Here is a 27863-nt window from a genome sequence, read left to right on the forward strand (position 1 = left end):
TTTCCATTGTAGAATGAAAAATACAGAACGCTGCCACCTGCTGGCTGCATGCAGACACAAAAAAAAAATGTATGTGCTCGCTGGATATTTGCAGTAGACTTTTTGGTGTGTTTGTGTGCAACTTTTTGGTGCAGATCATAGACTGTATAAAGATGGACAGCGGAACAGCTCCTCTGAAGTGAAGGAGCCAAAGCGAGTAGAGCTCCCCCTGGTGGCTGGCTGCAGTATAGGTCATAAGCTCCACCCCCTCCATGTTAGTGAATGGGACTTGGGCCAATTGATATTTACTAAATACATGTCAAAAATGTTTTTTCCCGAATGGTTTCAGTCATTTTAGGTAGTTAATATAATGCAGATGCATCCTTAAGTGTCAATTTTTTGTATAACCAGTTGAGCAGAGCGCAGTATTCGGGTCATCGATATCGTGGCTCCACTCTCGGACCGTACTGCGCAGACTCTGACTCCAAAGTCGCAAGATGGCGCCGCCCGTATCCCCAAGAAAACAGCATCAGTTTGACCAATGCAAGGAAGTGGTGAGACGTTGTCCATATTTATATACAGTCTATTTGCAGATACAGGCGATGTGAGACGATACCACAGTCTGCCTTCAGTGCCAGTAGCTCTTTGATGTCGGTTTAGTCTCTACATACCTTTAGGCTGCCTCTGGTTTTCCTCGTCCAAACGAATCCCATCAAACCAAACCTTTTCAAATCAGCAATCTCTCTCATTGTGACTGCAAATGCGTACACTGTTTATTATAAATGCGTCGGTCATGAAGATGTACAGTTAGTAAAATGTGACAAAAGAAAAGGATGAAAAGCAGGAAATTACATGGGCGGATTAATTGTAACTCGCTACATCTGTCTTATTTGCTCTCTTTCACTTCCTTCATCCCCATCACTCTGATACGGGCCAGGCATCTTAGGGCTTAGCCTGCAACAAATGCAGCCCACCAGAGAGATTAGGGGGCTGAATAAACCCACACCAGAGCCAGCTTCACTCTGTATCAGCTCTTCTGCCTCAACTTTCTCTGAAAGATTTTTTTTTTTTCTCTAACTAATGACCTCAGAGGGCTGAAGATGGCATTTAAGCAGGCATTTGGGAAATGCACGCCCGCCTGACTTCCTCTGTCTCATTTCAAAGTGGTCTTATGTTGGTAAACACTGACTCATACTAGCTTCCGTTTTAACTTTCTAATGAGTATTGCAATAAGCAGGACATTTGGACATTTCTTCATCTGTACCATAATTCATGCAATGAGACAGGTACTCTGGGTGATGGCCTTTAGTTGCCCATCTTCAATGTAATTCCCTGCAGGGGCCCCCGGTGGTTTGTTCCTCTTCACAGACCCTAGACCAACAAAAAAAAATAGCTTCTGTTTCTCTACGACCTCCACAGGCTGCAGTGGGCGTGACATTTAGCTATGCAAAACCACTGTGCATTATTCAAAAATTTGGCCCCACACAAATGTCACAGTGAGAAACAAGCATATGCTGTTATGAAACAGAGCAAGGACCAGAAAGAGCTTTTTATTTTTTGTTTTATTCTGGGGGTTTTTAGAGCAGATGCTGCATTCAGGTACTTGTGGTCAGCAGAATGGAGGCTAACTATAGCTGACCTTCATAGCCACAGGATTTGAGCCAAATCTGAAATAAGAGTTGGAAACACGTGGCTTGACTTAAGGTCTATAAACTGGGCGAGTGATCCGGCTGCTGTCGAGTCTGTGGATCACAGCATGGATTTACGGACGAAAATAAAGATCGCTTAGATCCGATCGATCTGTCTCCTCAAATCCCGGTGAAATTAAATATTTAAGCCCATCACACAATAACGCATAGATTTCCTGTTTAATAATAATACGTCATTCATAAGGAGAAGAGGAGATCAATCAAAGGACTGTTTGTTTTATTACAGCAGACCCCGTGTGTGTTATAATTTTAAATGCTTTTAACTGTAATGATAGTTTGCAGTGCAGTGCATGTTTATCACATTTAATCCTGAGCTGTTGAGCAGTTCACTAAAAATTCTTGTTCTTTTTAAAAGTTTCCCCTTATTTGTTGAGGTACTTCAGTTTGTACCATAAACAGTATAAAACCAGACAGTAGAGCTCCCCCTGGTGGCTGGCTGTAGTGTAATTCATAAGCCCCGCCCTCCATGTTAGTGGATGGGACTTGGACCAAACTAAAACACCAGAATACACGTCAAATATTATTTTTTTCAAGGGTGGTTTCTGTCATTTTAAGTAGTTAATATAATGTTGATGCATGCTGTGCAAGTGTCAACTTTTCTGATTCATTTTAGTTTAGTTATTTTACGCTATAGAAACAGGAGGTGGAGCAGAGCGTAGTGTTAATTAAACGTGAGTGAGTCTGGAGGAAGTGTGGTCGGGTCATCGATGTCGCGGCTCCACGTGGCTCCACTCTTGAACCGTACTGATCAAACTATGGCTCCAAAGTCGCAAGATGGCGCCGCCCGTATCTCCGAGAAAATAGCGCCAGTTTGGCCAATGCAAGGTAGTGGGGACGCATTGTCCATATTTATATACAGTCTATGCTTTGTACCACAAACATCTGAGCAGTGTACTTCTAGCCTAGCTATCTTTTTTTTTCTCTCCCTAATTCCTTGTCACAATTTAAATAATTATATAAAGGCTCCCCCCCTTGTTGATAATGAATTAATGTGTAATGAAACATTGATGGAAAATATCAACAGAGTCAGTGCAGAAGCTTGTGTGACCAGCTGCTTCGACTAAAACACACAGTAAATCCTTTATCCGGCTCTTCTGTAACAACTATGTGACCCAGAGCTTTAGAAATACAGCATGAGCTACAGCCGCCGTTGTTAGCGTTCCCATCCCCGATACCCGTGGGGCCTTGGTCATAACAATTTAGCTGACAGGCTCGATACACAAAACAGGAATTGATGCATTTATTTTCCACAGTCACAGTATCACAAAACATATTTCCCCAGTCATCCGCATTGCACACATTATGTATGGGGTCGGACAGAATATACTGCCCCTCCCTCTCCCCGCTGCAGCAGTCCACTCATTCAGACCCCACTGACAAGCCACATCTGCAGCAGCAGCAGCAGCAGCAGCAGCCACTAGCAGCATGTCTGTGTTAAATTAGAGAACAACGTCGCCATCAAACAGTCCCACAGCAGACTTAACCCGGCCTCCACCCCTCGAGCCCTCGGAGCTGCCGACAAAATCCTTCTCTCTCTTTCTCTCTCTGTCGCTCTCTTTCCGTTTTATTTCCTCCTCTCCTTCATTAAAACCGGGAGTTCACATGCATTAGTAAATAGATTTCCTTCGCCAGAAGCTTTTTAATGTTCCAGTGGGGTACGGAGATGTGCCTCCTGGAAAATGAGGAGGTCTTGAAAAGCTCATGTTTGTGACATCACATCCATGCTGGCTGTCATGTTGCTTATATTATACAGAGAGGAGAACTACCGCCTCGCAGTTATGTGCCTCCGCCAGCAAGCCAAGTTGCAGTTTTTATCCAATTTACGTTCATCCAGACTTGCATAACGTATGACGTGAATAACTTGACCGAGTTTTATGAGGATGTTTTGGTAAATTACGGCTCCTCGAAGTTGACGTTACATCTGAAATGATCTCGTAATTATAGGAGGATTTGTTGAGTTATGATCAAAGCATTTTTTTATTATTATTTTTGACGTTTTGAGAGTGACGTTTGACCTGTTTCTGAATTATCACATTCACAGCTTGAATTATGGGCTTGACCTTTAACCTTTATGCACCAAATCCCACTAATTTCTTCCAAATTTGAAGAACCCTCCAGTCGTTTCTTAGATATCGCGTTCACAAGTTGAGTTAAGGCCAAAAATTTCATTTTTTATTTATTTTTTTCCCCAGAGGCAATCTCCTGGGCCAAAAAACCCACGGATAATTGGCCTCTTTGGAGGGTTTGTGACTCATTTCTACTCTGGGAATTCACATAACCAAGTTTTGATTGCCACACTGTCCAATTCCCCTAATTGGGATCGAGGATAAACTCGAGGCCAACGTAGAAATCGCAAAAACTGCAGTTCCTCAAATGACCACTTGAGGCTGGCTCCAAAATCAAGTCAGTCCGCATAAAACGTCCAACTTTACTTGTGTTTACAGACCCCGCTACTGCATGGGGACCGAATTCTTATACAACTCACCCGGTTAAGTTGTAATTATTCCAAAAGTTATAAAAGTCTTAAAGCTTTTCAGCAGTCAGGGGTTTTGTGAGGTCTCAAGCAAAATGGAATTACTTCGTCCCTGAGTCTAAGGGAACATTTGTGCCGGATTTAAAGAAATTCTGTGTTCCTGAGAGTATCGCATTCGCAACAAAGGCGCCGAAGGCACAGTGACCTGGACCTCTGACTACCCAATTCAAATCATGTCATCCTTGAATTTTAGCGAACATTCGTGCCAGATTTAAAGAAATTCCATCACGGTGAGACGTCGCATTCGCAAGGACGGACCAGACATACACGTATACTCACGGACAATCTGGAAACATAGCGCTGAATAGTAAAGGAAAATGAATGAATTTTGTCATTTTTATGAGAATTTGTGCTAGTATTCAACTTGCACAGCCAGACGTTGAACCCATGCTACTTGTTTTACTTGTGTGTGGCCTTACACATTAAGAACCCCCATTGTTGCCCTTCTTTCTCGGACAGACCTCCCACGATGGTGCAGTAACCGCTCACTGATCTCTAGAAACTAACACTGGTCAGAGAATAAATACGGAGACTTTGCGGGCGAGAATGTAATAACAGAAGAGCTCTAATCTTCTCCTAAAGAAAAGCATATTTATAATCCCTTTACTGCTCGGATTTCCTTTCTCGCTTTGCTGTCTCCATCTGGTGTTAAAGCTATTACAAGCCACTGCAAACAGTGATAACTGCTATCTTTGGAAGAGCTACTCATCACACTTTGTTTGAGAGGAACACTGAATGATGCTCGAGTATAAACACAGTGAATGAGAGGAAGAGGGGTGGCGAGCAAAGCCGCCTGTCTTTCATTTGTCCGACAGCGTCCCCGCAGCTATCATACGTCGACGTATTCCAGTGTATCCTCCACAAGTGGCTGCGTTAATGAAGTGCATTAGTCCCGTATGTGCTCCTGAGGAGAGAATACAACGAGGAGCACAGTAAAGGGACGAGGTGCAGGTAGAATGAGCACCGCTAGAAAAAGGAGCTCTTTGGGCTGTGATGTGACGGAAGGCTTCTCTTCAAAAGAGAAACCAACTCCAGACTGCTTGTTTCCTCGTACAGAAATATTGCTTTGCCACCACAGAACAGACAGGCAGGGTTCAGGCAGAGAGCTGGAGTGTAGTGCTCCACGGCTGAAAGAGGAAGAGGAGGAGGAGGAGGAGGAGGAGCGGGTGGGAGCAGAATAGCTGGATTGTGTGGATTTGTCAAAGGATTCAAAGCGCGCAGCTTCCAAAGGGAGCTTCGCAGAAAAAACCCCAGTTCATTAAGGCTGAACGAGCGGTCATTGATTCATTGATAAAAATTGTTCTTCGGAGATGTTATGAAGTAATGGCGATTAGCGCGGGGAGCCATCCCGCCGCTCAGCCGCGTTTTGTGATGCGTGCCGTTAGCTTTTCCGAGGAGCCGATTGGAATGATAATAGTGTCGAGGAGGCCCTCGGTGGCTCCGCCGCCTCATATCGCACTCAGTCATCTTCACACTCGGTAAAGTCAGCACATTTCTCCTGCCATTAAATTTGCCACAGCTCATTGGGGATTGACACTGCACGCCATCAGTGTCATTGTAATGCCTTGTGAAATTCAAGAAAGATTCACTTTTCTGCGAGGGACGATCATTATTACTAAATACTTTGTTTAAATGGCAGGCATTACATGCTTGAAAGTTATGTATTATTCCCCTTACCTCTCCAAAGAAGTAATAATTTTTACCCAAAAGTCTACGCTCCATCAGGCAACATGATAATTGTTCCCCCCTAATGGCTGATGTGTGATCAATTCAGCTGCACAGACGTTATTCTTTGCCGTACACTTGACACGCAGGTTTGCAGTTAACAGGGTTTTATTTAGCCGTGGGAGACACTGGTCGCGGTGACCCCCCCCCCACCCCCCTCACATAACTAGAGGCACAAATTTCTTTACTCCAATATTCGGTGGTGTGAGCTGATTTAAAAATGCACAGCGAAGAGCTTCTCAGTGAATCACACCGTGGGCTACGAGGATGTGATGGGAAATTTTAATGAGGGGGGAAAAAAAAAATGCAGAAACGCACGCCTGCAGATTATTTGCTATGCATCGAGATCTCATTGGCGCTCTCTAAAAGCTAGCTCAATTATTGTTATCAAGCCTCGCCAAAGTCGTTTGAAAAACTTTGGAAATCCCAAAAAATTATTCCGATGATTGTAAGTCCTGTGATGGCCCAGACGTTCAGTGAATACCAAGAGCAAAAACATCCCGTGAGTAATGCAAGAATAAACATCTTTTTGCAATTACACACAGATTCCCCGACCCAAATCATTTTTTTTTTTTTTTCAAAGCATAAAACGCATTTTAGTTGTAAAAGTTTAATGCATGTCTGCTTATTGCGATTTAATGATTTTAAATTAAACTCTATAATGCTTCGTAGCAGTTTCTTTTTTAGACTTTAAGACTTATTATTTCTTGATGCTCTGCAAGCTTTAATCAGTCAGTTATTAAATTAGAATGCCACATTATATCATGTCAAATTTACACTGTTTCATTTCAGGAGTTGCTGTTGTGCAAATTCTCAGTGTGTCTGAGCCCTATCATGTCAGTGTGTGATGCCGGAGCCACTGCAGGTCACTGAGCTCCTGCAGAAGGAAACATGGCCGCATCTTTCAGAGTGACTTACAGCCGCTCGCGCGTTATGTCAGTTCCTCCGCTGCTGTGGATAATTTCGCTGATTATCATGTCACATCATTCAGAGCTGCCTGTAGCTTAGCGGATTTGAAATGGAACACGAGGGCTGGAAATCTGCTCCGCAGCCCGAGCAGAATCCATCAGGGAGCTGGCTGTACGTACGTGCTCGTCAACACATGTTGCACGTGAACAAATCCTGTAAATTGGTTTAAAGCTGCAAGTTATTATTTTCTAAGGCTTTCAAAACAGTTTGTTTTTTAGGAACATCATAGAATTGGTAATCTCTCCCACCCGGTTGGGGAATTGCTTTACTTCTTGAAGGTCTTTCGGACTGCATTTGGCTCGTATATTTCCCAAAGCAATTATAGTCGGGGTGAATTTAGTTGTCTTCTGCTCTCCGCGGTGGGCTGTGGGGAGTGTTGTTTTACAGAATTGGGGCTGTGGATTAGAGTGTTTTGTGTGGAAGCAGCTGCTTTTAAGGTCAGAGACACAGCGTCCTCTGCTGGCGACGAGAGAAACGTCACCTTCTGTGGTGTGTGTGTGTGTGTGTGTGTGTGTGTGTGTGTGGTGTGGGGAGTAAAAAATAAAATGCACAAGCAGGGGCACATGTGTCACAGGAGAGCATTATTCTTACACTCCCCCCCCCTCTCTCTCTCTCTCTCTCTCTCTCTCTCTCTCTCTCTGTTTCAGGTGTGTGCCAGTGCTCAGACTTCACCACCGGGATGACCTGCGAGCACTGCCTGGACGGTTACTACGGCAACGCTTTGATTGGCACACCTGGTGATTGTCAGCCTTGCCCTTGCCCGGACCGTAGCAGCTGTGCCCAAATTGCAGAAACAGGACAGGTGGTCTGCACCAACTGCCCTGCTGGACAGACAGGTGACGTGAACTTGCGGCGGTGTAAAATAATTTGTGTGGACTGTGAACACGGTAAACGACAGGCCTTGCAGCGTGTAGGCTATATCAAAATGATGAGACCATTTCGAGTCGGCTCGATGCTGACGAGGCCTCACCTCGTTTGCGGGCGCCGTGCCACATCTGATATGAGCTTTTAATTTGGTTACAACAGACTGCGAGGTGACGCCAGAGATGACCTGCAGCAGCGTTCCAGCTCCGGCCATTCATCTAAATCCTTCCTGCCTCTTTCACCTCTCCCCCTTTGTGTAGGGATGCGCTGTCAGATGTGCGAGGATGGTTACTATGGCGACCCCCTGGGACAGTCCGGGGCGGCTCGGCCGTGCGCGAGGTGCGACTGCAGCGGCAACGTGGACGTCAACGCGGTGGGAACGTGCGACCGCGTCACCGGGCGATGCCTGAAGTGCCTGGGACACACGGAGGGGGACCGCTGCGAGCGGTGCCGGCCGGGTTTCTACGGCAACGCCCTGAACCAGACGGCGGCCCAGAAGTGCAAGCGTGAGTGACTGAGGAGGGACCGGGACTAGAACATTGGTCTATTATTATTTATTATCATTTAAATCATTTATATTAAGATGAAGAAAGATACTGTATTCTTGTAGGGCAATGTTAAAGTCCTCTTACAGTGAAAAATGAGTTTAGTTTATGGTGATTTCACTTTTTGTTTGGCACACACTGTGCAGAATGATGTCAGCCACAACATTAAAACCACTGACAGGAGAAGTAAATAACATTGACCATCTTGTGACAATTCAGTGTTCTGTTGGGAAACTTTTGGACCTGGCATTCTTTCATGTGGATGTTACTTAGACATGTAGCACCCACCTAGACCAGACCAGGCACCCCCACCCTATAGCAATGACACTCCTTGATGGCAGCAGCCATCCCCAGCAGGATGCAGCCTGACACAGACACACACACAAAAACGCTTTAGGAACAACTAAAAAAAACATGAAGAACAGCACAAGGTGTTGACCTGGCCTCCAAATTTACTAGATCCCAAACTGATCAAGTATCTGTGGGATGATCCACAGAGGACTCTCACCTCAAAGACCCCCCCCTAACAACTAACAACATCCTGTTGCCAAACACCACAGGACACCCTCAGAAGGCCCATGTCCATTCTCTGATGAGTCACAACTGTTTTAGAGTCACAAGGGAGACCTGCATAATATTAGGAAGGTGGTCATAATGTTTTGCCTGATCGGTGCACGTGCACTCTTGAAATTCCTCTGCACAGCGCCTAGAATGTATCAGTGAATTTTTAGCTGGTAAACAAAATATTTTTGGAGGAGCATTATTATTATTCAAAGCAGACTATTTTTACATCATGTCTGAAGACGATCTTGAGTCTCCACTCAGGATGTAGATCTCCCGTCTGATTGTTCTGTTTGCAACGGAAAATGCAAAGAAAAGAAATGGACAAATTCCATTATAGATTACGTGGCCGAGCTTCTGAGTGAATACAAAAATAGTTTGTTCACATCGACTTCTGTTCTGGAGTTTAAATTCGACACTTGTACTGTGGTGCTCTTGAAAGGCGAACGCTTAAAACGGGCCAGAACTGACGGCTGAGGGACAGAGAGATAACCTGAAATATATAAGCGGAGAGCTGTGGGGTTGGGAGTGTTTTAAAGAAGTCTAAGTGAATAAAATTCAAATAAAGTTACAAAGGCACACGGAGATCTAAAGAGAAACGCCTGTGACGTGTTCGCCCTTTGATTTCCTCAGCCTCTTCTTATGCTTGTGTTCTACCTGTAACCCCTGGTTGAACTTCTGCTCAGAGCAAAGTCATAGAGGGATCCACGAGTCTCCCTCCTATTGTCTGTCATTTCCTCCTGTTTTACCCCCAGAACTCAAATAAGATAACAGTAATTAAACTTCCCTAATTGTAAGGAGATATATGAAAATTTAAGCTGCCAACAATGTACTGTTATCTTTGTCTTAACAATTAAACTGTCTGTGTTTCTTTCCTCCAGCGTGCAGCTGCAGCTCTGCTGGAACCTCTGGGCAAGTTAATGAATGCCACCCTCAGACAGGAAATTGCCACTGCCTCAGTCACGTGACCGGACGGGATTGCAGTTATTGTGAAGTGGGCTTCTTCAACCTCCGAGCAGGAATTGGATGTGAAAGGTAAACTGATCCCCAGTGCATTACAAAGTGGCTCTATACGGAGTTTATTATCAACACGTTATTTTCCTGACTCCCCCCTCAGGTGCCAGTGTAATCCAATCGGCTCATCGTCTGTGGCGTGCCATCCAATCACGGGACAGTGCGTGTGCCGTGCTGGAGTGGAGGGGACGCTGTGCGATTCCTGCCGCGTGGGCTTCTTTGGATTCTCGTCACGAGGCTGCAGAGGTAGAGTCCTCCGCTTCACGTGCTATTATCTGGTCCTCTAACACAGATCACACATGATTGTTTATCTCTGTTTCTCCATCGCTCTCCCACCTCCTCGTGGCCCCGTCCCTGCCTTCCCCAGCCTGCAACTGCGACCCGATGGGCTCCATTTCCATGCAGTGCCACAGTAACGGTACCTGCCACTGCCGCCAGGGCTTTGTGGGTTACAAGTGTGACAAATGTGAGTTGAACTATTTCCACAACAGAGCCACGCACCAGTGTGAGGAATGCCCGGTTTGCTATGGCCTCGTCAAGAAACAGGTGAGATGGAAGCTTTCTTTCAGAATTATATGTTTTTATATATGGTTTCCTTTATCTAGGTTTGTACAAACCTTGTGGTGAATACGCTGATCAACCAATACATTAAGACCACTGACAGGTGAAGTGAATAACATTGACCATCTTGTGACAATTCAGTGTTCTGCTGGGAAACTTTTGGACCTGGCATTCATTTATGTGGATGTTATTTAGACATGTAGCACCCACCTAGACCAGACCAGACCAGGCACCCCCATCCCATAGCAATGACACTCCTTGATGGCAGCAGCCATCCCCAGCAGGATGCAGCCTGACACAAGACACACACACAAAAACGGTTCAGGAACAACTGAAAAAAAACATGAAGAACAGCACAAGGTGTTGACCTGGCCTCCAAATTCACTAGATCCCTAACTGATCTGTATCTGTGATCCACAGAGGCCCCTCCCCTCAAAGACCCCCTCACTAACAACATTCTGCTGCCAGACACCACAGGACACCCTCAGAAGGCCCATGTCCATTCTCTGATGAGTCACAACTGTTTTGGAGGCACAAGGGGAGACCTACACAATATTAGGAAGGTGGTCATAATGTTATGCCTGATTAGTGTATTTAATAATGGTTATGAGAGACAACATCCAGCCGAGAAACATACTGTACATATAGAGTTGTGAGTCACTACTGAGTATTATTAAACTGCAGGAACAGAGATACCACAGGCATAAAAATATGACATAACGTGAGCTCATGATATCTCTGAGGGAAATTTTCATCCTCGACTGACCTGTCTGTCCTAAATTATTAATCATCTCAGGGACCAAATATGCTGAACAACATCGATTACCAGTTCACAGTACCGAAAGCAATTTCTTCAAATAGCTTGCTATTGCTGGCCAATTTGTCTTAACTATTCAATCTTCGCTGGGAAAAGCAGCAGATATTTTTGTCCATTTAAGGAGTAACAGCAGTCAGATGCATGTAGTGTTAACCGTGGAAGGGTGCGGCACTTTACAAAATGACTGTTCAACTTTTCCCTTTTTCATTGCATCTGTACTCTCCTCATCTTCCTTTCCAGGTTCATTCATGCATGTCTGCGGCAGTTCTTGCTGAACCCATACACAGTTTTTCTTGGATCTTGCTTCCACGAGGTGCAATTTGTTCTCGAAATAGCGAGGTCCCCTTGTGTATCCTCGCCTTTGTAGGCGCTCATGACAGCCATATGGCTCCTTTGTATTTGTAGATTGCAAGCAAACAGTGGATGTGCAGTGAAACAGAAAGAGACACTTGCCCTAATGATCTTCTGTGCTGCTTCTTTCTGTCCCTTTAGATTTGTTGCGACCCACGTCTGCTTGCTAAGGTGCCGTGTCCCTGGACGCGCCTTCGGAGGCCAATCCAATACCACTGACATGTTCTGTCTTTACTCCGTACATACTCTTGTTCCGGCTAAAGTGGCTGTATGTTCTCTCCGGACCGGCTTGCACAGGGGTGAATGCATGCTGTGATTTCCACAGTGTTAGCAATTCAGTGAACATCCCAACCCTTGTCTGCTCTGAACACCTGCAATTACTCTCACTGTCCTCAGTCTCCCCAAGCTCTCCCTTTCTGCCTCTCGTGCTCTCTATCTTTCTGCTCACATTTTCCACCGCTTTAAACACGGGGAGGAAAAAGACTAACAAGCACAAAGAAGGGGAGCTTGGAGAAAGACGGAGATTTGTGATTGATGCTCAAGAGAGATGTTGAAAAGAAACTGAAAGAATGAATTAATGCAGCTGGTTTATTTTTCATATGCTCTACCTGGCGTTAAACTGACTAAATATGTGATCTCTTTAACAAGTTGTTAACTAAAATGAATGAAGTACAAAGTACACCAATCAGGCATAACATTATGACCACCTTCCGAATATTGTGTGGATCTCCAAAACAGTTGTGACTCATCAGAAAATGGACATGGGCCTTCTGAGGGTGTCCTGTGGTGTCTGTTGTTATTGGGGGGCCTTTTAGGGTAGGGGCCTCTGTGGATCATCCCACAGATACTTGATCAGTTTGGAATCTAGTGAATTTGGAGGCCAGGTCAACACCTTGTGCTGTTCTTCATGTTTTTTTGAGATGTTCCTAAAGCGTTTTTGTGTGTGTGCCTGTGTCAGGCTGTATCCTGCTGGGAGTGTCATTGCTATGGGGTGGGGGTGCCTGGTCTGGTCTGGTCTAGGTGGGTGCTACATGTCTAAGTAACGTCCACATGAATGAATGGCAGGTCCAAACGTTTCCCAGCAGAACACTGAATTGAAAACTGAAGATGGTTAATGCTATTCACTTCATCTGTCTGTGGTTTTAATGTTGTGGCTGATCGGTGTACATCCGCTAACGAGAGAACACACTTAAACACACACGCGCCATGGCAGCCTCTTTTTATACAGTAGGTCTGGACCATTCAGCTGTCAGGGTCAACAAATTGGTGCCAATCACTGCACTTTCATTCCATTTTCAGACCTGGACTTCCATCCTCTAAGACGTCTAATCTAGTTATCTCATGAAACGCTTTCCTCGGGGCCACATGCTATGCGGGGAATAGTGAGCGTATGCGAAAAGCGTATTCCGTCCTTATCCTGTTGTTGATATTCATTTATTCATTGCTTTTGTTGAAATACTACATTTTGATGTTTCAGTGCACCAACAATCTGAGTTCTATCTCAATCCCTGCATTTGAATAAATAAATACAGATCCGGATGGATAGATATTTTGTTGTGCTGTTTGTTGTTGCAGCTCTGTTTTTTTCCTTCTTCTTTTTTTTTCGGCCCTCCAAAAGCTGTATTCTCATTGGCACCTCCGATGACAAATCTTGTTGCTATTACAGGCAGAAAAGCTGAGGACTCGCCTGCAGGATCTGGAGAAGCTCTTGGCTCACTTTGATTGCCGAGGTAGATTTGGGAAGCAGCACCACCTGCTGAAGTATCACATGGCAAGGCTTTATGAGCATGAGCACCAGAGGGAGGATAGTCTACCCAATGCTCTGGAGGATTTTCTGGCCTTCCAAGGTAACAGCAGCCACAAGCCAAGATAATTCCGCTCGGCCTGTCACTCCTTTTAATGTTTCTTACGTGGTCATGACATCCTAAGAGACACTTGGCAGCCCTCGCTTTGTGAAACACGAAGCTCGCTCATGCGCCATTGTTGCTGCTGTGGCACATTTTTGGCTGCGAGACGATAACATGCCATATCAGTACATGCAAGACCAGCCAGCGTGGCTAAGAAATTTGACGGGGAAGCCGCCCCCGGCATCCTGCAAATGGGCTCTGTCTGTGTCTGCCGCGGTGTGACGCTGTTGCAGATGCAACGCGAAACAAAGCGATTAAATCAGGGCGCAGGCAACAATACAAACCTCTCCCAATTACTTTAACACAATGCTGATATATCCTCATTATCTTTGGAGGGGAAAAGGCTTACAGGCTCAGCTGCACAGGCCAAATGGAGACAAATCATAACAATATAGAACAAGGCGCCGTGTGACCAACTTAATCCCTATTTATATGACAGGCAGTGCATCTCTAATCCCTGGTTTATTATGATTATAGTTGCAATCACGATAACAGTTGTCTAACAATCCCCCTCCCAACGCCCACGCTGCGTGCACACACACACGCACACACACACACACACGGTTGCCAGCCATGCTCTTTAAGACACGGGGTCGCCCACTAATGATTTAATGAGGAGTGCGTCTCACTGTGGGCAGGCAGAAGCAAAACGGCGCATACTGGAGCGCACACACGCTTATTATCGCTCATTTTACACGACAAAAAAAAAAAAGACCGGCAAAGTGTGTCGCAAGGTTGAAGCAACACACTAAACATATTGTACATAATTGTACTCCAGGCTGGCTTTGCAGCTGTTTAGATTAGAAACAACACAGAATCCAAAATGAGCCTGACAGAGGTGTTAGCATCTGGACAGAGTTCCATATGCTTGTATTTGTCTGACTACAGATGAACAGGACGGATGGGAGTCCTCGCACGAATTAACTCCGTAAATGAGAGCGTCAAACAATGAGAAATCATGTCAAAACAAGTATGACATTTTAGAATTTTGCTAAAGACTTAATGTGGTTTTATTTGCTTTGTTCTTCCAGAGGCACGGGAGGCTTTTATAAAACAATTTTCCTTGCTGGAAGCTTCCACGGGCGCACTTTTAGCCCAGCTGCATGGCATTACATCCGCTTTGAACTGCAGCATCGGCGTGACGGAGGAAGAGGGGAAGGAGAGGAGCAAGGATGAAAGGAGCAGGGGCGTGTGTCAGACCTTCGCTAAACTTCTCCATGTGATCAGAGCGTCTCAGAAACGGCTGAAGCAGGCAACGCTCGACCTGGACAACGTGGTAGGCGACTCGAAACGCACTTCAACTTCAACACGCACTAAGCTTCTGTCGTATTTTCGTGTAAACCTGGAGGTGAACCTAGAGTTGAATTAATCCATTGAAGGAGAGGTTCTTCGCTATTTCTATGTTAGCATTCATTCACGTCGTCCGTCTTTTGTGCAAAAAAGGTCAGATTATCTTGAATCTTGTGAAGTGAAGCAACAATCAGATGACACCAAGCTGCAACCTCCAAGGCTGAAAGAAATGAAGCGAGCGCCAAGTGGCATGGATGATCACTTGAGACAGTCATCACAGTTAAGAGAGTGGCTGCTTTGGCTCAAAGGTGCGCGCTATCTCAGGATGCTAGCACCACCCGCCCACCTCAGCTACACTCACGCTCAACCTTTGGGCATTTTGGAATTGGCTGGGAATTATGCTTCTTTCAAATGGAGCTCACGAGCCCACATGTGACATTCAGTCACAGTTCACAACGTGTGAACGAGGACACTTACGAGGGTGTGAATTCCACCACCTGTGGCGCCGTTCGTATGGAGTCTGCTCGTGATTAATGTAAACACGACCCCCACGCCGATAGACTCAGCAGTCACTGGCGAGATGGTAATGACCAGAACCGCCACACTGGGCCTCAAATCTATTCACCATGAATCCTGTGGTTAATCACAGATCAGGGCTGTCAGACTCGTTTTAGTTCAGGGGGCCACAGTTTGATCTCTAGAAGGCCGAAGCATAGACTGTATATAAATATGGACAATGCGTCCCCATTAGCCAAACTGATTCTATTTTCCAGGGGATACGAGCGGTGCCTTCTTGCGAGTTTGGAGCCAGAGTCTGATCAGTAAGGTCCGAGAGTGGAGTCACGCAGAGCCACGATATCGATGACCCGCCCACACTTCCGCCAGACTCATTCGTGTTTTCATTCAATTAATACTTCCTCCACCAGTTACAAAGAAACGTTGGATTATTCACTGTACTTAATTATTTATTTCTTTTATTCCAACTCTCATGGTCCTACAAGACCACTTCACTGAGCGGTTGGCATGACAACTTTAGTAGACATCATGCTGTCACATCCTGTTTCTACAGCATCAGATAACTAACTAAAACTAAACTTATCAGAAAACTGTACACTTGAGTATGCAGTATTATATTAACTACCTAAAATAACCATCCTTGAAAAAAATTTAGTTGACGTGTATTTTAGTGTTTTAGTTTGGCCCAAGTCCCATCCACTAACATGGAGGAGGCGGAGCTTATGACCTATTCTGCAGCCAGACACCAGGGGGAGCTCTACTTGCTTTGGCTTCACTTCTGAGGAGCTGTTCCGCTGTCCCATCTTTATACAGTCTATGGGCCGGACCAGTAGCATAATAATCTATATATAACGACAACTTTTCCCTTTGTTTTAGTGCAAAGAAATACATGTGCATCATGAAAATGTTTACTTTTAATGAACTATCCTTTTACAAAACAACCTGAAAGTGCAATTTCGATGCAAATTTGTCTGCAACTTTGCACTTTGCAAATTCATCCCGCCCAATTATTGACACCCCTGTCATAGAGGGTTTATCTGTCTTTGTATGTGGATGACACTAAGATCAATTTGATCAGGCTTGTTCATGTAAATCAACTTGCAGCCACTTTTTTTTTTTTTTGTATAAATATCTCAAACTGCTAAGCTTATATGATCATTTGCAATTTAAAAAAAAAAAATGCATTCAATTTTAAATTAAAACAAGCACCTTAAAAACACTTTCAGATATTTGAAACTTGTCGTATGTCGCTTATCTCACTGCATAAAAACGCTGGTTTAACTACGGTATAATATAAATGCTGATATTGAGTGTAATGCGGTGAAATTTCTTCTCCTTATTGTGAGATCCTACACTCAATGTTGCACCTTTGTTACAGATTCCCCAAAAAAGAATCACATTTCTTTCTTTCCACCACCCCTTTTCCATCCAAGTGGCAAACTCCTGCCTCCAAAAGGGAAATCCAACTAAAGTTTGATGAACTCTAAAATTAACAAACTTGTTCTTCGCCCACTGGAAGCCTTCTTCGCCTCCACGCCGCTTGCAGAGATCTATTATGGATGCTCCGTGCCGTGTTATTTAGGTTCGGGGAGATGAGTGAGCTTGTTTTGCCAATATATAGCATATATTTTTCTCTTTTCTGACTGCGTGCTGCGCGTCTGCGTGCATAGACACACTGCAACTCCACAGTCTTTATCACTTGGGTGAGCCTGAAGCAGCAGCAATTTAATTCCATCTTAATAAGCAAAGCAGCCCCTCAAAATGGAGGGAAGAAAAAAATGCAACTGTGTCAATTGTTGGATCATTTTTTTTCCCATTTTATTTGCATTTTCTCAATTAAATGTCACTCTGGGATGACTCTGCACTCAGCTATGTGTACATTTATTTAGAAAAACTTAAGGCGATGTGTCCCTGCCTTAAACTTTTTTTAATTACACGTATTTAATCAGGAAGGTTCATTATATAAATGTGGAACCCTTCCTATTAGTTAACTAAATATGTCAAAAGTGTTTTCTGTACTGTACCGTCTTTACGCCTCAGATCTGCTCAGTACGTTGTGCTCCCTCTCTCCACAGATCATTCCTTTTGAGATGGTGTCAGGACCTAACAAATGGAACATGATGGTCAATGACTCACAGGTCCTAATGAAAAGGTGAGTCAGGTCAATGGACGTTTCGTGGTCAGCTAAGAGCTATATAGTAATTTGTGGAACTTTTTTTAGCTCGTCACTTACACTGTGGTCGGGAGTACTGTGAATCGATGCTCCCGGCTGCTCAGCGCTATTATGCGGTAGTTAAAGAAATCTGGACTGGAGATCCAGTGAGAGGAAGTTGTCAATGAAATCAATTTCATCTTTCCTCGGGCAGTTGTAATGGTCTTTTATTCTACGTGACTCGATTCTCCCTCCTCCTCTTTCACTTCGTCTAACACCCTTCTTTTTTTTTTCCCTTCTTCTTGCCTTGTAGTCACAGAGAAACGGCGGAGCGCATTGAGGCCGTAGCCAGCGGCGCGGTGCGAGCCTCAAAGCAGACTTTCAGCCTCCTGATGGATCTACTGCAGGACAACTCCACGGAGGAGTACATCAGGAACCTAACGGAGCAGTGAGCACAACAAAAACACAAACACCCATGCGCGCAAGAACAAGCAAGAGGAATGCTCTCATTCACATAAAGCTTATTGCAAAATCCCAGCAAAGATGTACGACTCCACGGATTATTGTGCTTTTGCACTATATTTCTAACAAAGTGCACCTGTAGTTGTATTACAGCTCAAGGTCCTCTTCTTCGTAGCCGCCTTTGAAAGCACATTGGAGTTAAGGAGTAAGACATTTAGCCACAGGGAGGGGGACAGCTTCCCTCCACTGTAAGCCTATTGCTTTCTCGGATTTGCCGCACGCTCGCTGCATCTCCTAGCGTGTGATTGCTCTGAGGATTATCCTGAATGCCAGACAGAATGATGCAAAAAGCCCTCCGGTGGCCATGATGAGAGCAAGAAGTGAGGAGCTCAAAATTGATTACCCCCCCTCTCTCCTCCTAACTGTAGTAAGCTTGATTCAGGAGAGTTGTGTTCGTCTTTGGAGCACCGCTGTACGTCATAGCATGTGTGTGCCACTTTATAGGGTGCGAAGTGAGCAGTTTATGCACAGATTGTCGGCATAAAACTGCATTTCCCGCACTTATTTTCCCATGTGTTGGTACTTAAGCAAATCAGGGGCTTTTTATTGGCTGCAAATGGAAAATGACAACAGACACTCAGCCTCTGTGTTTTCATTCAGCAGTTGCAAAATAAGGTAGCATCGCTAAGTACACTTCTGAGATGCTTTACTCAGCCTTTTATGAAAGGAAACATTGAGTTTTTTACTCCACTACGTGTCCTTAATATCTGTAGTCACCTTTCTAGGTTAAGATTTTACACAAAGGCCTTTGGAAGTGTATGAAAAGACATTTTGAGGAATAACTTAAGCAAAGTGAAATGTTAAATTCAAAGAAGAGCAGTAATAAAGAGAGTTTCACGAGGTTACTCTAGAGCAGGGGTGTCTAACTCATTTTAGTTCAGGGGCCACATACAGCAAAGTTTGATCTCAAGGGGGCCGGATCAGTAACACAGTAGCCTATTAACCTATAAATAACGACAACTCCAAATGTTTCCCTTTGTTTTACTGCAAAGAAGTTCATTATGAAAATGTTTACATTTAATGAACTGCTCTAATTACAAAACTTGTAATGAACAACCGGACATTTCATAAGAAAAAGAAGTGCAATTTCTGTATAGTTCTAGGTCTCAGTGATGCGTTATGTCCACAACTCTTATTAAATCTGCGTGAAAACTTGGAACAGCAGTCACTTTTATTGGAAAAATTGCAGTTAATGTCTTTGATGTAATTTTTGCACTTTGCAAATTCATTCCACGGGCAGGATTAGACCCTCTGGTGGGCCGCTTTTGGCCCGCGGTCCGTATGTTTGACACCTGGGCTCTAGAGCCATTAAACCAGCGTTTTCCAACACTTATTCTTTGTTAAATCTTTAGAAAACGGCAGCATCTAGTTTCATATGTCTGACTTTCTCCAATGTACCCTTCCACTGAAAATGCACTTGCAGACTAACTAGTATCAGACTGGAATATTTTCACATATTTTCACTTTCACAGTCCTCTGCTGACGGGGGGAAAGTTTCTCTGGACCTGCTTTAAGCATAAGTTGAACATTTTTTTATGGAAAAACCATATCGGGTAGAAGGTGTTGCCTAGCAACGGTGCCCTCGCGAATTACAACAATTACGATGCTACCAACTGAACACCAAGCATCTCGCGTGCACGCGCTGTAACGCTGAACTCTGCATCGGTCCTGCTTGGTTTGGTGAAACCTTGCGGTTGCTGGAGGTAACAAAAAGAAAAATGTCCTCCTATTTTAATAATGAAGTCAGACAGGAATTTGCATTTTTCTCTCATTCTGGGAGCAAATGTGATCTGATTTGCTGTTGCACACGACATTAGTCTGCGAACAGCAGGACACAGTGGAAAGAGTTGTTTACCTCGCTGAGAAGTTGGAGCCGTGCTGCCTGTCGCCTTCAGCTCTTCATTATAACTCACTGTTCCATTACCCCCTGCAGTATTTCCAACCGAGCCAGGATGATCAATTAAAAAAAAAAAAGACAAAAATTACAGATGTTTTGCTTTGTAGGCACATTTTTTATGAAAATAGTCATTCTTAAGCTAGCTAACAAACTAAATGACTATTTCACAGTCATAATAATAACAATAAAAGTCTGCAAGAAGGCTGCCGGTGGAGTGCAGAAGTTAATTTTAGCATCCATCAAACAACCGTCCTGTTTTTGTCGGTTAAAAGCTTTTGGTGTGAAGCTGTAGCAGTAGGAAATGTGTCATGTCTTTGCCTTGGCAACAGTCTCTGAACCCATCAGCTATGCTCTAATGATAATTTAGCAAATATAAATGAATATACTGATATCTGTCTATAGAGACTGCATCAGCAGTAACATGATACAAATATATTTTCTGGAATTTACAGTTTAGTAATTCAGATGTGTTGATATCTGTGGGCTAAGTGTTCAGTCGCAAATGTGTGAATGCATTCAGCAGTAAATATTCACATAAATGCATTTAAATGAAACTATTTAACTTTAAAATACTTACAAATTAACATCAGATGCATCAGTCTAATAGGATAATTCCTAATAACAAATCTGCCACTGCATCCACTTTCCTGACAATGAATACAGTTGTATGTACTGTACATTTTTCTAATAATACTTAACCACGTTGCCATAGTACTCTTACTTAAGTAAAGGCAGTGCTTCTTACTGTTGATGTCTCTTTATGTTCGGAGCATTGCTGCACAACAAAAACACTCCAGAGCACCTTATTCTTTCATTCCAGTGTTATACCAAACACCAAAAATGTAATATTTGTCAAAAACGATTGCTGTTTAGCAGTCCAGGAGAACTACTGTACATGTGCTAGTTGTTTACCCTGAATTTGAACGAAATAAAACAAGGTGACGCACGCTGTGATTTTTTTTTTGTGTCTGCTCTATTAAGGAGAAACAGATTGGATATCATTACAGCTGTGGAGGTGATAAAAATGGCACTTTAACATCTACTGCACTGTGCCTAACACCTTTCATGCTCTCTTTGCACAATGCCGCCTTCTCTTAACTCCCCTCTACGCACTTATAACGTCCCAGTCTGCCTCGTTCCAAGACACATATTGATTCAGTAAGGCACCGCGTGATCCTTTTTAAATTTGTCTAATCTAAAATATTAAATTGAAAGTGCTGAATGATGTGCAAAATATGTGAGGCTCCGGTGATTCTGCAGCACACTATCCCTCGTCTTTATATAGTTCCTGAGCTCAAGACGTACTCACTTAAACAGAAAGTGTCTATTACTTATTCGTTTTACGACGCTTGCTTTTTCATTTCAGGATAACACAAATGCAGCAGAAGAAGGAGAACCTGACGGTGCAGCTGAACGATACTGTAGCCCAGCAGCTGGCCCTGCAGGAAGAAGCTGAGGATTTGCAGCTCGCCCTCGGCAACATCACGTCATCCTTACATCAGCTGGCTCTGACGGATGCTGCTCAATCACCAGAGGCTGACCAAACACAGTTCAACCAAACAAACCCGAACAACTACACAACAGAGGCAAGTTGAGGCATTAAGGCATTTACATTTCACTCTGGTTACGGCTAATGTGGTAGCTGCACCTGTTGTATAACAAACCACAGAATCATTTAACTAGGATTGTAGAGCTATAGTTGTCTATCACTGTGAAGGGTGGGACGTTAACTGATTTAACGTTTGACAAGCAGAAAGGGAAACTGAGTAGGCACAGGGAAAGAAGATTCTGTTTCTTCCAGAGGGAGGTGATTAGCTAGTGCAGCGTCTCAGAGCAGACTAAATTGTAAAGAAAAAGAAGAAGAAGAAAAGACTTGTTCTGACCAAACTATCCTGCTTCCTGTTTAGTGGAGCGAGAACCTGGTGAGACAAACAGAAGAGATGAACCAGCAAGTTCAGACCAAGGACAATCACATCAGGAAGATCAGAGAGGAGACGGAGCCTGTAATGAAGACAGCCAGGAAGAACTTGGACATGGTGGACGACATGAAGAAGGTAACAACGCAGATTGTTGACTTGATTGTAGACTGCAACCTCAAGATCCATGGTCCTCAAGGGATTGCCATTAGCTACTGATCCTTTTCCTTAGCACACCACATCTTGTGTCTGTATAGATTCTCCTATAAACCATGACTCTTGTGTAGAAGGCAACTGGTCCATCTTCATATCTCATCCAAGAGGCCTCCTTAGTCCTAGCTGACTGGTGCAGTTCCAGGTTTTTATTCGCAGCCATCTAGAGTGGTTACTCACCCTAAATCCCCCAGGGTTCACATGAATCAGAGTGTGAACTGTGGTGATACTGTCTGGGGAGGGAGGTTCGTACTCCCTGGAACAACCACGGCAAAGGAACTGAAGAGCCGACGTCATGCACCGCCTTCAAGCACCGAGAAGATGTCTTGTCGCCTTGTACTCGAGCACGTTTGGAGACATCTTGATAGCAGGGGGAAAGCACAGGTGTGTTAATGGTGGCTCAGAGTCATCAAGTGTCCCGGTAAGCCGTGACAACATCAGTGAGCCACTTGCCAAGTCAAGAAAATATCTACGGGATCTGGATTCGTATCGCTGACGTCTTTGTAAATACTTGCATTTTGTCTCATCGGGTCAAACTTCATTATACAAAACTGGTGTGAATGCTGCGGCAGTTTGTTTTGTGCTCATAGCACATTCTAGCAGCCTGTCATGTTAAATTAACACGGTGAACTAGGTAAATATTACCCCTCATTAACAACAGCCTGTTAGCATTATCATTATAAACATGTGCTGACATTAGCATTTAGCTTCGGGCGCTCCCGATGCCCGAGCGTAGTATCACAGAGCCGCCGGCGTGGCTGCAGTCTCCTTTTAATTGACCGTGTGCTTTCCTCCCACCGGTTTACGCGGCATTAAATCTTTTCATGAGCGTTGTTGGAGCCTTCAATACGTTTGGCTCTGCTGACATTATGTTTCATCATTCCTGTCTCTCTTTGAAGCTGCACGCTCGCGCTGAAGGCGCGAAGGTGATGGCTTTGTCATCCGTGGTGACGGGGAAAGAGGTGGAATCAGAAGCCATCGCCCTGAACAGACAAATAGAAAGTGAGTCTGTCCGTCCATCCATCCGTCCTTCCATCTATCTATCTAGTTACACTTCCTCCTCTGTGTCTCTTCACTGCATTGTTGTTTTTGTGGAATGTCCCACTAAATTATTCTACTCAAATTGAAATGTCAAGTCCTGAGATGAAAGCAATCACATGAGCTACAGACTCAAGTATTGCAATAATAAATGTGTCATCAGCGTCGCCGTGTTTTTGACCCGTTTGTCGTGTATCGAGTACAGTAGCAGCTTATGTGGAAAATCTAATGAAGTGTTCCAGAGACTTTTTCTAGCACCAACTTCATGAATTAAATATTGAGTGTTTACAATACGTGACGTGAATCCTGAGAGATCCCGTCTGCTTGGACTCTCATTGATGGTAAATACAGAATAAGCAGGAAGTGTTTGAGTCAAAACGTTCTCCGAGTTGAGAATCCTAATACCCGCTTTCCTCCCAATGCTGATTCAGACATGGCGGCTGAGTGGCCCCGTCGGCAGGCCCAGACCAAGGCTGCGATGAAAAAGGCAAAGCCCTTAGGGGAAAAGATCCTGGATGACATCAGGAAGAGGACCTCGCAGGTTGGGGAGAGCATAAACCCAGCTCTGGAAAACTCCACCCTCGCAAGAAACACCTCAAAGGAGGCAGAACACATAGCGCACGCTGTGGTAAAGGTAGGAGTGCTTGTTTGGCAGCATGGCTCTCAAAGTGCTGGTCGATCAGACCGACACATTTATCCAGATAGACTTTTTGCCAATAAGATGAATCCCAGTGACTCAGCCGATCACTTGGCTTTCCGTCTATTGAGCGTTAGATCTTGAGTCACCTGAAACGGCAGCAAGAGGAGTTTAAGCTCTGTGAGTCTTCTTATTTCAGAGTGAAACTGAATAAATTTGAATAGCTGAGCATTTGTGCAGGGTTACGGTTACAAGAGGTATTTAAATAAAATACTTGACATTTAATTGATGTGCAAAAAAAGTGCTTGCGGCTCAGTGAATACAGCAGTGCACAGAACCGCCACAGATTGTTCATTCGACAGTGATGTAAGATCAGGGAAATCTTTAATCCTTTCTTTACGGGTATAATATTTTTCCAACTAAAATCAAATCGCACAACGCTTGCTATATTATTGCCCTGCTAGTTACCTATATGCTCAAGTGCACAATGCCAGGTTAGCTGGTCACCTGGCTGAATGCCTGTGGGCTAAAAAAATAAATAAAAAATGGAATATATTGAGAATATTAGCCGTTTTCAAAACAGTTTCAAAGGATCAGATTCCTAAATAGACCAAAACTGTGGTGTATAACTGCATACCTGCTCAGCTAATAACATTTTTGCTTTACTTTAGTGCTAATTTAAAAAATGCTAGCATGTTAACTGAAGCCTTCGAGGCTAACACCTTAGCAGCCGGATTACTTAATGTGAGAAATGCAAAAGCAAAATTGAAGTCTGAGGCTATTTTCTTCAGACATAAAATTCTGAACGGGATTCTGTGTGTCTACCAACAACCTGTGCTGCTAAAAACATCAGTACTCACGACGTATCGCAACTCGTGAACTAGAATTTCCACTACGAGCCTGTGAATAACACAAGAGGCGATGTCCTCGTGGTCTTTTCTTGTAAACGCGGCAGCAATATTAGAAAATTATGAGGGGAAATGATCTGCTTCTTCTTTCAGCTACCTCCATGTCCTCCCTCCTTCACTACATTCATAAACCTCCTCCCTGGCAGCTCTAACCTCAGCAACCTTCGATCAATATATTCACTATCCCTCCTCTGCACATGTCCAAACCATCTCAACCTGGCCTCCCTAACCTTATCTCAGAAACCTCTCACGTGAGCCGTCCCTCTAATGTGCTCATTCCCGATCCTGTCCATCCCGGTCACGCTCAGAGAAAAACCTCAACATCTTCAGCTCTGCTACGTCCAGCTCTTCCTCCTGTCTTTTCCTCAAAGCCACCAGTCTCTAACCAGTACAACATCGCTGTCCTGTAAACCTTTCCTTTCATTCTTGCTGCTACTCCTTTATCACACAACACACCTGACACTTTCCTCTACCGATCCCATCCTATGTACTACTGAATTACAATAAAGTAAGGTTTGTGTTTCACGTGGACTTAGCAAGCATCACTTCGGTGTCACAGATCCCCAAGCACTGCTGCTGACTTTTAGGCTACTTCTATAAATCATCTGCTATTCCAGGTAACCATTTTCACCTTTTCGTTGTTGTATTTTTTTGTGTGCAGGAATCCAAAGCCACCCTAACCCAAGCCAAGCATACCAGGTCTGCATCCGCTCACCTCAGCTCCCACATAGACTCTGCTTTAAAGCAGCTGTCTGAGCAGGAGCGGCTAACTCGCACAGCAAACTCCCAGATTGCCTCGGAGGTGCTTATCACAGCCATATACGCACACATTTGAACAGCAAAAATCCATGCATATTGATCTGTTCCTCCCATGTGCAGCTTAACAGTCTGTTACTGGTGTATGTCTTCTCATCCCCAGCCTGAGGTGTCCCTGACCAGCTTAAAGGACGGCATGGAGGCGGCCAAGCTCCAGCTAGAGGCCTATTCTGCTACGTTAACCGAACTGATGGCCAAGATTGGCAAGTTGCTCTCTAGCTGACAGCGCTGTAGCTGCTTTTTAGTCTTCTGTGTCAATAAGAGCCATAAATCTTCATTACACCTTAAGTGTCTGATCACTAAAGAGCTCTGTGGTTTTTAATGCCTCATTTAACGTGGAACTATTTCCCCGATTTTTTATTCCGACAGTAAAACAAAGATCAAGCTGTTCACGAGGCCGAGCAGCCTTCTCCTTGTGAATGCATTTAAAATAATTAATGTTTTTCTTATTATTATGTGTCCTAATTGTTTAATCTACCTTTTGTATAGGGTGCAATTTGTAGAAATAGTGAGAAATCATAAATATTGTCCAGATAAAAATGGACACAGGACAGCCATTAATGTGCTAAAACACATGCAAATCTTTTTAAAATCCTCTCTCTCCATCTGTCTCTTCTCTTGCGTGTCGCGAGCAGATGGGAACGTGCCACTGGAGCGATTCGACCGGATCTTGAACGAGACGGCGCGACGCCTGAGCATGCTTCGCAGGAGCGTGGACAGCCCGGCGCTGGGCTCCAAGATCCAGAGGCTGCATTCGGCCGCTAAAGAGCAGAAGGGCCGTCTGTCCCTCATTGAGCAGGACATACAGGAGATCAGGGAGGAGCGAGACAGTCTCAGGGACATCGCCTTAAACCTGCCTCAGTCGTGCCCTCAGGCCACGGGCGCAGGCAAAGGCTAGACACGGCAGATGACGAGGATTACATCATTGATAAGACAGCCGAACATCAGAAATGTCTGGGAGGATTTTGCTAGTAAAAGGAGCTGTGGTCATTTTTTATTCAACTTCAAAAAAAAAAAGTCAGTGATGTCTTTTCATATTTCTCACTCTATCTACCTTTTTTGCCGGAAGGTACAATTTATTTCACCACCACCGTACATTGACACACACATTTCAACCATAAGCCTCAAAACTTCTCCACTGTCTCCCATGATTTATACGTAATCTTCCACCTTCTTGTTTTGTTCTTTCAATTTTTTTCATTCTTTTTTTTTTAAATTTTCTTAAACCAACAACATCCGAACTTCAATTTCACCATGAATAACAAGCAGTCGTTCTGAACTGCCGGAGTGCGCTGTCAAGTTTAAAACAATGCTGATTTTCGTTTGTGGGGGTAAAAGGTGTGTCTGAGTGCTCCTTCAGACTGACACATTCATTTACACTCGAGCTCCTTTTCATCAGCACGGCTTAATTAACAATTAGTCCTCTTGGCCTCAGCGGGGTTCAGGTCGAGCTTCAACGGCACGCAACCTGTTTTGAGGATCCCTCCAGTGCCTACCTCTTTGTGTTTTATGGTTTCTAAATTGTTCTCTCTTTCAGTCTTTCGGCGACGCTATCGAGTTATCAGTCACTGGCAAACATCTGTCGTCTCGGGGTCAGGTGTTTGGCTGCTGCTGACAAAGATGTTAAAGCAAATCTTTAACAAACCGAAACTATTTAAAACTTTTATGAGTGCTGAGTATAATCCGATCAAAGATTAGACAAATGCTTTCATACAAGAGTCCCGGTCACATATATACATCTAACTATGTACTGTATGTAATGCCTTCACATAGAAACCATTGCACAATAAAATATGCTTGAAAGGAACATTAATGAAAAATGTAGCTGATTGTTAGTGAACAGTATTGTACGGACAATGCAATACCATACAACTATGCACAATTGGAAGTGGAAGGGCTAATTATAGCTATGTAAATGCTAAAAATTGTAAATGGTTGTGCAACATTATTCAAAGAAAACAATAAAACAGGTATTCAGTCTTTAACTTGTCAGTCTGAGCTGTGTTGACTAGCAGCCATGTTGAGACAAGAGACCACGGGATGAAAATAACCTTTGGAGACGTGTGTGGGTACCAAGGTAACTCAACCGACATATGGCGCAAACTGAGTTTTCCAAATGTGTACTGCAAAAAAAAAAAATAACTTTGGTTCCTTCCAGCTCAACTCACCGTGCTGATGGCGGGCTTTGAGCACTGGGTGAGCCCAGATGGAGCGGCAGAAGCGTTGGAGGCAAGAAGAACCCTAACCCTAGCCTCAAAGAAGAAGTGAAGACATCTGAAGCAACTTCCAAAATAAAATGAGATGTCCAAAAAACGGAAATATAGTTAACCATGACCAGGTGCCGCAGAGCTGGGTGTGACGGCCATAGCTTTATGTTTAGTCTGTTTCACTAGCAAATGTTTGAGATGGGAAATATACAAGAG

General features: G+C 44.0%; 1 protein-coding gene across 1 annotated transcript in view; it reads left to right on the forward strand.

Annotated features, from left to right (window-relative positions):
* The window catches only part of lamc3 (laminin, gamma 3), a gene marked incomplete at its 5' end in the record, with an annotated part of 123900 nt that extends 96414 nt beyond the window's left edge, over positions 1-27486 (forward strand). The window contains 16 exons of the mRNA XM_084572442.1: positions 7563-7751; positions 8040-8285; positions 9767-9920; positions 10003-10145; positions 10267-10445; positions 13295-13475; positions 14567-14811; positions 17417-17493; positions 17807-17941; positions 21279-21498; positions 21820-21966; positions 22941-23043; positions 23511-23713; positions 25286-25426; positions 25544-25643; positions 26076-27486. Coding sequence (XP_084428568.1) covers positions 7563-7751; positions 8040-8285; positions 9767-9920; positions 10003-10145; positions 10267-10445; positions 13295-13475; positions 14567-14811; positions 17417-17493; positions 17807-17941; positions 21279-21498; positions 21820-21966; positions 22941-23043; positions 23511-23713; positions 25286-25426; positions 25544-25643; positions 26076-26338 — 2726 coding nt within the window. The 3' untranslated portion in view covers positions 26339-27486. The remainder of the gene's footprint in view (positions 1-7562; positions 7752-8039; positions 8286-9766; positions 9921-10002; positions 10146-10266; positions 10446-13294; positions 13476-14566; positions 14812-17416; positions 17494-17806; positions 17942-21278; positions 21499-21819; positions 21967-22940; positions 23044-23510; positions 23714-25285; positions 25427-25543; positions 25644-26075) is intronic.
* Between the last annotated feature and the right edge of the window lie 377 nt (positions 27487-27863).

Source organism: Chelon labrosus (assembly GCF_963514085.1).
Source record: "Chelon labrosus genome assembly, chromosome: 22".
NCBI lineage: Eukaryota > Metazoa > Chordata > Actinopteri > Mugiliformes > Mugilidae > Chelon > Chelon labrosus.